This window comes from Chrysochloris asiatica, unplaced genomic scaffold (assembly GCF_000296735.1).
Source record: "Chrysochloris asiatica unplaced genomic scaffold, ChrAsi1.0 scaffold00003, whole genome shotgun sequence".
In the NCBI taxonomy this organism is placed as follows: Eukaryota; Metazoa; Chordata; class Mammalia; order Afrosoricida; family Chrysochloridae; genus Chrysochloris; species Chrysochloris asiatica.
The window spans coordinates 47,004,417-47,013,375 of NW_006408521.1; the positions used below are offsets into that span (position 1 = coordinate 47,004,417).

An 8,959-nucleotide genomic window follows, 5' to 3' on the forward strand; every position below is an offset into this window, starting at 1 on the left:
ATCTGCCATCTTGTTTGTTCTCTCAGGTGTCCTTTTGGGGGAGCAGTGCTAATATTACCACTGTTGGGCTCAGAGTAGAAATGGTGGTGATCATATAAGAAGTTGACCTATGTTTACTTTCACATTCAGTAAAAACAGACGAGTAAAAGGTGGGAGAGAAGGCTGTGTCTAGAAGTGACAAGCAGTGCTCTGAAAACTTTTCCGGGGCCATAGATCTTTACAGGAGCAGAGAACCTCATTTTTTTCCCCACAGAGCAGCTGGTGTGTTTAAACTGCAGACCTTGCTGTTAGCAGTCCAGTGCTTATCCTACAGCACCAGCTGGGTTCCTAAGATTTATATCCTGGGACTAAAATGATGTATGTGTTTTAAATGCATTTTTAAGGTTTCTTCAGATTTTAATTTGTAACAAAGTTTCTTTCTTTCTATTATTAAAATAAGGAAAGAAGGAGAGGAAAAAACCCGTGTCTATTTCTAGCTTTCCCGGAATATAAGGTCTATTTACATGTTAGCATAATTACCTCCAATAGCAATGAGCCGATCTCCACGCTGAAGATCTGCAATTGCAGCTGGAGAGTTTGGGGCCACAGTCTCAATTATGACATGTCCAGCATACCCATCAGTAGACTGGACAAGACGGAGTGTAAGTCCAACACTTTGTAAATTCCCCTTTATTAATTCAACCTGCGAGAAAGAGAAGACAATGAAAAAGAAGTCCACAGGTCACAGTCGTGGACAGAGAAAGCAACACAGGTGACGCTAACTTCTGTACCATGTGACCACTATTCCAGACACAGGAGAATTCTTTACTGAAACAATATAAACCACCATAGTCTCAGACTGTGCATGCAGTCATTTTCAGCACTAAACACTTCCTATCATCAGTGTGCTTTCAAAGATTCATACTCACTGAAGAAAATGTGCAAATACAGACAAGAAGAAACCCACCTCTAGGACCCATAGCGACCCTGTATAGGGTTTCCAAGGAGTAGCTGGTGAGCTTGAACTGCCAACCTTGCAGTTCAAACGGCTTTGCAGTCTGGCACATTAACCTACAGCGCCACACCAGGACTCCATACACACACACACACACACACACACAAAAGGAGCTCTGGTAGCGTAGTGGTTACAAATCGGGCTGCAAACCTTAAGGTCAGTAGTTCGAAACTACCAGCTGCTCCATGGGAGAAAGATGAAGCTTTCTGCTCCCATCAAGATTTACAGCCTTGGAAACCCTGTACAGGGACGCTATGAGTCAATTCCGACTCCAGAGCATATATATACATGTATAGCATAAAACTGAGATCTCATTGTCAATAGAATTCTAAATTGTGCATTTTTCACAAATAATGGAACAACGGTCTATGTAGGAAACTTCAGGAACTGCATTTTTAATAGTATATTGCTAAATTTTCATTTTTTGGTATGGACATTTATGTTTTATGAAGAGTGTTCTTGCTAATGAGATCCTCTGTACTAACTCAACAAGATCATTCTGTTTTCTAAAGTAATTTGTCATCTAATTCATTAGGATTTATATTATCTGTGAATTAAAACAAAACAAAACCTAGCCAAGAACACCTGCTATGTTTTCAGTGACATTCGAATCACTGATAAAAATGTGAGCCCATCAGTCTAGGTGACAAGAGCGCAATCAGAGCTGGAGTTCAATTACAAATCTGTCGGCTGCATTCTCATCCAGTGTACATTTCAGTCCTGTCCTTCCAGGGCATCTCATGAGGGACTTTGCCAAATTTGCTGTTCACACCAAAATATGTCACTGTATTACTTTCACATACAAATCACACTTCAAGTTTAGAAATGCAATTTTCCTATCTGATGATGCTGGCTGGTAAAACTGACCTTTAGTGTAAGTTGTTCTTCAATATGAATGTTAGTAGGGTTTTTCAAACTCTTAAAAAACTCTTAAAAAAAAAAAAGGTATGCTCAAGAAACTGGAAATGTGGTTAAGTTTCTTATTATCTATGACGGTGGTGGTTGTGTGGCATTATGTTGGTTTCAACTCACAGTGATCCCGTATAGGGTTTTCCAAGGCCTCATTTTCCTCCCGTGGAACGACTGTTCAATTGGGACAACTGTCATAAGTTTACAAAAAATTCAAACAAAAACAACCCCACCAAAACACATTTGTATTTGTTTTTTGTTGCCATTGCATCAATTCTGACTGATGGTGACCTCACTGCTCCACAGGGTTCTCATAGTGGAGACATAACAGAAGCAGATCAGCAGACTTAGTTATCCTCGGAGGCACCCTGAGCCTTTTGGCTAGTGCTCTTATTATTGCTGGTGTGGCGCTGTGGGTTAACGTGCTAGACTGCAAAAGCCGGTCTGAACTGCAAGGTTGACTGTTTAAGCTCACCAGCTGTTCACTGGAAATCCTATATAGGGTCGCTCTGGGTCGGAACCGACTCAATGTCACTTAACAACAACAACATTATTGTTGCTAAGTGCTGCTCAGTCGGTTCTGACTCACAGTGACCCTAAGTAGGCTTCCAAGGAATGCTTGGTGGGTAGTAGTGATATGCTTAACCAAACATCTGTGCCATACAGGGATTCCTCATTTGTGTTTAAACCTCCAAAAACATGAATTTATCCTAATAACAGATAAGAGTAAATAATCATCTTATAATGTAAAAATGCCTTTCAGTTAACAAAGCCCTCAAAATAGATCTCAAATTCATGAATACACGCACATATACACACACATATTAATGTATAAGTGCAAAAGCTAAAATTCGGAATATAAATTTTTCTCATAACAAAAATCTAGGGACAGCAAATGGGTAAATAACTAATCTGTGTGAGTCTGAGTAGAGCCAGAAGGTACGTGACAAAACCAACAAAGAAATAAAAACCTTAATTTCTCTGTCAAGAAATTTCTGGCTGAATTCTTTGAAAGGAATAATAATCTTACCCAGGATCTTTTAGAAAAGAGAGGATAATAACAAATGAAATGCCCCTGTTACTCTAATTCCCAAACCCAGACAAACACACACGAGAACTCTAATAAACATGCATGCAAAATTTCAAAACAAAAGTTTAGAAAATTCAACACTGTATAAAAGGATAATGCATTAAAATCAAATGGAGGAGTCCTGGTGTGGCACTGTAGGATAAGCACTGGACTGCTAGGCACTATGCTGGCGGTTTAATCCCATCAAGCACTCCTTGGAAACCCTTCACAGTCTAAATCTGTGGTTTTTAATACAAGATCTATGAGAGAGCTTCAAAAGGTTCGTGGGGAAATTAAATGAAAAGACACTGGAAATTCTGTGGAAAATGCAATGAAAAGATAATTTTCTCATGAACTTTTGGAAGCCCCCTCATATGGTTAGCGTTAATTTTGGTTTCTTTTGGTATGATTTGGTAGGTTATTTTTTGGGGTCTAGGAATGCTCATATTTTTTTCCTGTATAAAAGAAGGCTAATTACATCTTCACTTTATGTTATTTCAGCTTACAAAGGTTTCATGTGACTGCTCTATTTTTGGACAGCAGGGGAAACCTGCATTAACTCTGTATCAAGACTGGGCCACCAGACACATATGGATATGGTGGGATAGATATTCTGGAGAAACAGGCAAACATGGTCATCAGGTGGGAGATCTGGGGAAAGGATGACATTAAGTTATATCTTGAAGCACAAGAAGAATTTCAACAGATCGTCTTGGAGTTGGGACGGTGGGGTGATTAAGACAGAAAGGTTATCATTCTAGTCTTGTTAGAGCAAAGAAATGAAGACAAGAATGGGAATCCATTATGATATCCATGACGATTTATGAGAGCAAAACTCATCTATTGTAATAGAACACATTTTACTAGGAAAGCCATTCACAGATCGTGTCACAGTGCATATCACAGAATCCTACATATTCTGATTATATAACAAATAAAAGGTACTATAATAAATCCATGAGGGGGCTTCAAACAGTGTGTGGGAAATCCCACTATCTTTTAATGCAAGCTGGGCCGATCTGAGTTACTTCCTGGATGGCTAGAATTCAGCCTCAGTGCTTCCTTGAATGGAATAAGCATAATGCAGCTGTGAGGACCTGTGTGTCTTCGTATGCACTGGGAAGCAGACAAAACCAGTCTGCAGAGGGAGGAATACTGCATCCAAACAGCCAGCAACAGAGAAAGCCCACACTACTATCACAGGCCCTGGCCCCTGACTTGGGATCCATGAACTGTTCTGGTAGTCTCAGAAAAGATACTTCATTTTTTTGCTTATGCTTGGCTTATGGGTAATTTTTCTCTCAAACAAGTAGGTTCTAGTTGATCCGTCATGGAGACTGTCCTATACAAATACCTCATTTAAACCCAAAATCAACTGGAAGGTTACAAATTATAAAGGTAGGAGGTAAAATGTTTTTTTCTGTGGCGTAGTTTATATCAACTGGCCTGACTTTAGTTGAAACCAATAAAGTAAATTTCTACTGGACTAAAAACATGGCTTCTATGACATTTTTTAAAAAGTTCATAAATTGTCAACAATTTTCTGACAAATGCTAAACAGCAATTATGTGAGTGGAATGGCAGGGTTCAATACATAATGATTGTGGGCAGCCTGCATTTAACTTTACCAATAATGTCAAACCCAGGTTGAAACCTCTGGTGTGTGCGCATCTCTCTTGTGGGGAGCAATTTAGTAAAACCCCAAGATAGCCTTTAAGAGCCTGTACTCTCTGACGCCCTTGCAACCTTTCTTAGAGGCAGCTGGGCTGCCTCATTTTCACCTGGGGGGAAAAACAACATATTGATTTTTTTAAAATCCCTTCCTCACATGGACATAATTTTCCACCACAGATAGGAAGAGGGCAGATTTTAATAACACCAAAATAGCGCTTTTACTTTACACCAAGTGTTCTCTAGTACCTGAGCTTGTGACATTGAGTGGAAAGCAAAAACACAGAAAAGGTCACTAAATGAAGAGCCCAAATTGGCTGTGAGCGTGAGTCTGAGCAATAGTTCATCAAATTGCTGCTGTTGTTAAATGCCTTCAAATCGGTTCCAACTCACAGTGACCCTGTACAGGGTTTCCGAGGAGTGGCTGGTAGGTTTGAACTGCCACCCTTGTGGTTGGCAGTCCAGTGTTGATCCTCTAGAGCCATACCAGGACTCCAGGCAGGGGAAAAAGACATGTGAAAAGGACACCAGACACAACAACCTGCACAATGCACGCACAGCAGACTTTCCAATGCAAATAACCAGTTTTCAGATCTTCTGGCTCATAAAAGAAACAAATGGCTATTCTACCAGAGTTAGGGTCATGACAATTTCAGAAGATGGTGATATTCTACAATGCTCTCCTACAAGAGGCAACAGTGGCAACATTTTTAAAAAATCATTAATACTGACTCCAGAAATACACAGTTAACGTAACTTGGCACTGTGGGTTAATGTGCTGAACTGCAAAGTCATTTGAACTGCAATGTCGGCGGTTCAAGCTCACCAGCTGCTCTTTGGAATCCCTATACAGGATCGCCATGAGTCAAAACCAACTTGATGGCACTTAACAACACAATATAGTGAAGTTACTGTGTAAGGATGAAAAACAGGGTGGGGGAGATGAATTGATTCACTCATTCAAAATGCTCCGGGCCTGAGGGAGGGGTCAGTAGGTACAGCAACAGCACAGCAGATGAGCTTCCCTGGCCTCACGGAAACAGGAAAGATGCACTCTGATGGCACAGTCGTTAAAGCACATGACTGCTAATGGGAAAGTCGACAGTTCAAGCCCACTAGTTGCTCCACGGGAAGAAGATGTGGCAGTCTGCTCCCATAAAGATTTCAGCCTTGGAAACCCTATGGGGCAGTTCTACTCTGTCCTATGGCGTTGCAATGGGTCACAATCGAATCTACAACAATGGTGTGTCTGATTTTGGTGATTAATAGAAACTACTTAATTAACATTCAACACTTAAAGAATGAGTAGGAACTTGTTGGGCCAGGTCAGGAGTGTAGATAAACTATCTAACAGAGAAAGCAGCAGGTTGGAAGGCAGGGGATGAGAACCAATGGGGTAAAGAACTGATACGAAGAGAAAAATGCATTACAGGTGTCCCTCGTTTTTCATAATTTTGCTTTCCACCACACTTTGCTTTTACAAAAGACCCACATTAGCACCTGTTTTTGCTAATGGAAAGAAATCCAAAGATCATTTTTGCTTTTACGAAAGAGAGTGACAAGTAAAATCAGCGCTCAGCATTTGTTCTGTAGCAAACCCTGAAAGAGGTACAAAGGACGCACTCAGCAGTGAGTGTGGTGTTGCCAAGTTTCTTCCCGGGAACTACACAGCACCCCAGGGCTTCAAGTGGACACAGCCTTGAACTGGGTCTGTGGACACCATTGTGACCCGGTGTGATCTGGTAGTTATTTTGGGGGTCTGGGAATGCTCAAAAATTCTCCCCATATAATGAATGGCAACTACATCTTTGCTTTACACTATTCCAGCTTATGAAGGGCTTCATAGGAAAGCTCTACTTTCAGACAGCACCAGAAAACTGTATTACAGCTCTTGAGATAAGTTTGGTGTGAGGAGGGAGGGAATCCTGGATCACTAACTGAAAGACTTTTCTAAAGAAAGATGCATAATATCAAATCCCATCACCAACTTCATGACCAAGAAAGAGTTCATAAATGCCAACAGTGGTATAAGAAGTAGTCTTGGTGTGATAAGGAGAAGCACTGAACTGCTAACTGTAAGCTGGCAGTTCAAACTCACCAGCTGCTACTTGGACACCCTATTCAGGGTTGCTGTTAGTCAGAAATGACTGGGTGACACTTTAACAACACTGAAGGCCTAAGGCAATTGAGAAGCTGAATGTGCTGTTGTCAGTTGCCACTGAGTCGGCTCTGACTCATGGGAACCTTGTGTGTAACAGCACCGCACTGCCTGGGCCCTGAGCGATCTGTAAGGGCATTAGTATGCTCAAGGCACAAGGCACAAGGCACATTTGACTCAATTTTAATGGAAAAGGATTCAGCTAGAGCTACAGTAATATTACATTATTATTGGAGTCCTGGTGGGCGCTAGTCCTAGATAAGCATTGAACTGCTAGTTGCAAGGTCGGTGGTTCAAATACACTAGCTGCCCCTCTGAAACCCTATACAGGGTTGCTGTGAGTTAGAACTGACTTGATGGCACTTACTAATAGCAATAGCATCATCAATTAACTTCTGTTTAGAAAGCACACTTTAAGAAATTATGATCTGACAACCTTATAAAAAACAATTTCCTTCGTCTTCCCTATAATTCAGTATTTTTTTCTGTTAGTCCTTCATCTACGTGACTATTCTAAATATATTAATTTTAAAGTCATGTTTAAATTGTTACACTTCTTTCTGTTTATTTGGCGTAAACCTATCTCCCAAATGTAGGTCTTCCTGGCTGCTTTTCTTAGCACTGGTTTTCTCATGTTTTGGTATTCTGGATTGTAGACTCTGGATACCCACCTGCCCTGAGTTTGGCAGCTGCTCCTCGCAGCTCCGAGCATCCCAATCTAGGGATAGCCCACAGAGCAAGTCCGGAGGCAATAATACCAGAGATCCTGTTGTTAAAGATCAAGTCCTGAGCATGCCTGCCTTCTCCTGCCTTCCGAAGTGTGCAGTCTCACGGCCCTCTTTCCCTGTTTCCTCACAGTGGATCCAGTATCTGCAGGAGGCAAGCCTAATGCCAGCAACAAACTCCCAGTTACAGGCAGCCTAGTCCTAAGAATGAGGGCAGCTGCAGTCCCGCTGACCACTTTCCATCTGGTCTTCCCTCATCTATAGAGATAGTTACAATGGTGCTAATGTGGACCCCTATTTTATTTCTTCTCTTTTTATATTTATCTTTCATTGTTATGTGTTTAAAATGACAAGTGGGAGGCAGGGAAATTAGCCTCAAAGCAAAAATTTACTATGACATCCTGATGAGAAATGTTGCTCTATTCCTTTCTATGTTGTCTGAGTTTGTGTACTGATCAAATAAAAAACTAATAAAACTCACAAGAAAAACATTTAAAAGAGAACAAATGGCCCTATTAATACAGTAAATGAAAAAGACAGGCATAGCAAGTGGTCGGGTCCCCTCAGTGCAAACCCCTCCCAAGACTAAGACTCAATGGGAATACACGCTCTGATTGGTGACCACACTCATCACCGATAAGGGGAAGTGAGGGAAAAACAGCAATGAGGCTGCGAGCTAAGCCCTACAACGTTCAATAGACTCCTGTGAACCCAGGTGGAGACCCGGTCGGCCAGCAGTGTGGCAAGACCTGGGGACTCTTGGCCCCAGAGTCAGTGACATAGCCACAGAGGACTAGAGTGGAGAGTGAAGCGTCCAGCTGATAAGAAGAGAGGGCATATACACAAAAATACCCACACTTGCAGATAATACCCACTTGTCCTGGCTTCAATGACTGGATGATCAGAGCTCAACTAGAAGAAAGAAGAGGAAAAAAAGAGTAATCTGATATAATTTGATGAACTTGACCTACACCTATAGAAGCAGTAGCTCAAAAGAGGGAACAAATCTTTACAGCAAGATCATTCCCACCCCCCCACCATACAGAGTAGACAGGGATGGGTAACTTGGATATTGGCTACCCAAAATGGGGGTGCTACAAAGGCAAGAAGTAACTGGCTTACAAGCTTTCACTAGATCCAGAGGGCATGGAGGAATGTAGATTTTCCACTAGGTCGTATCCAATCTGTCTTGGCAAGGTTGATAGAAGGAAATGCAGATAGGTTTCTTGTGATACAATAATGAATAATTGTTATCAGGACTGATTGTTAGGGTTGGAAATATAAAGGTAGATGTTTTGTAGCAAGGAGGGAAGTGATTAACTTTGCAGTCTAGGAGTGGAGGTCCGTGGAACCATCAAGGGAGAAGAGCGGACAGCGGGACCCTACCCAGAGAAGCAGTGACACCAGAGATGGAGGCAGAGACGATGATGTTG

The 8,959-nt window shown here is 41.5% G+C and overlaps 1 protein-coding gene across 1 annotated transcript in view; it reads right to left on the reverse strand.

Annotated features, from left to right (window-relative positions):
- Window positions 1–8,959, reverse strand: part of PDZD8 (PDZ domain containing 8) — a 75,300-nt gene that overhangs the window by 13,934 nt on the left and 52,407 nt on the right. Inside the window, 1 exon segment of the mRNA XM_006831393.1 lies at window positions 520–682. Coding sequence (XP_006831456.1) covers window positions 520–682 — 163 coding nt within the window.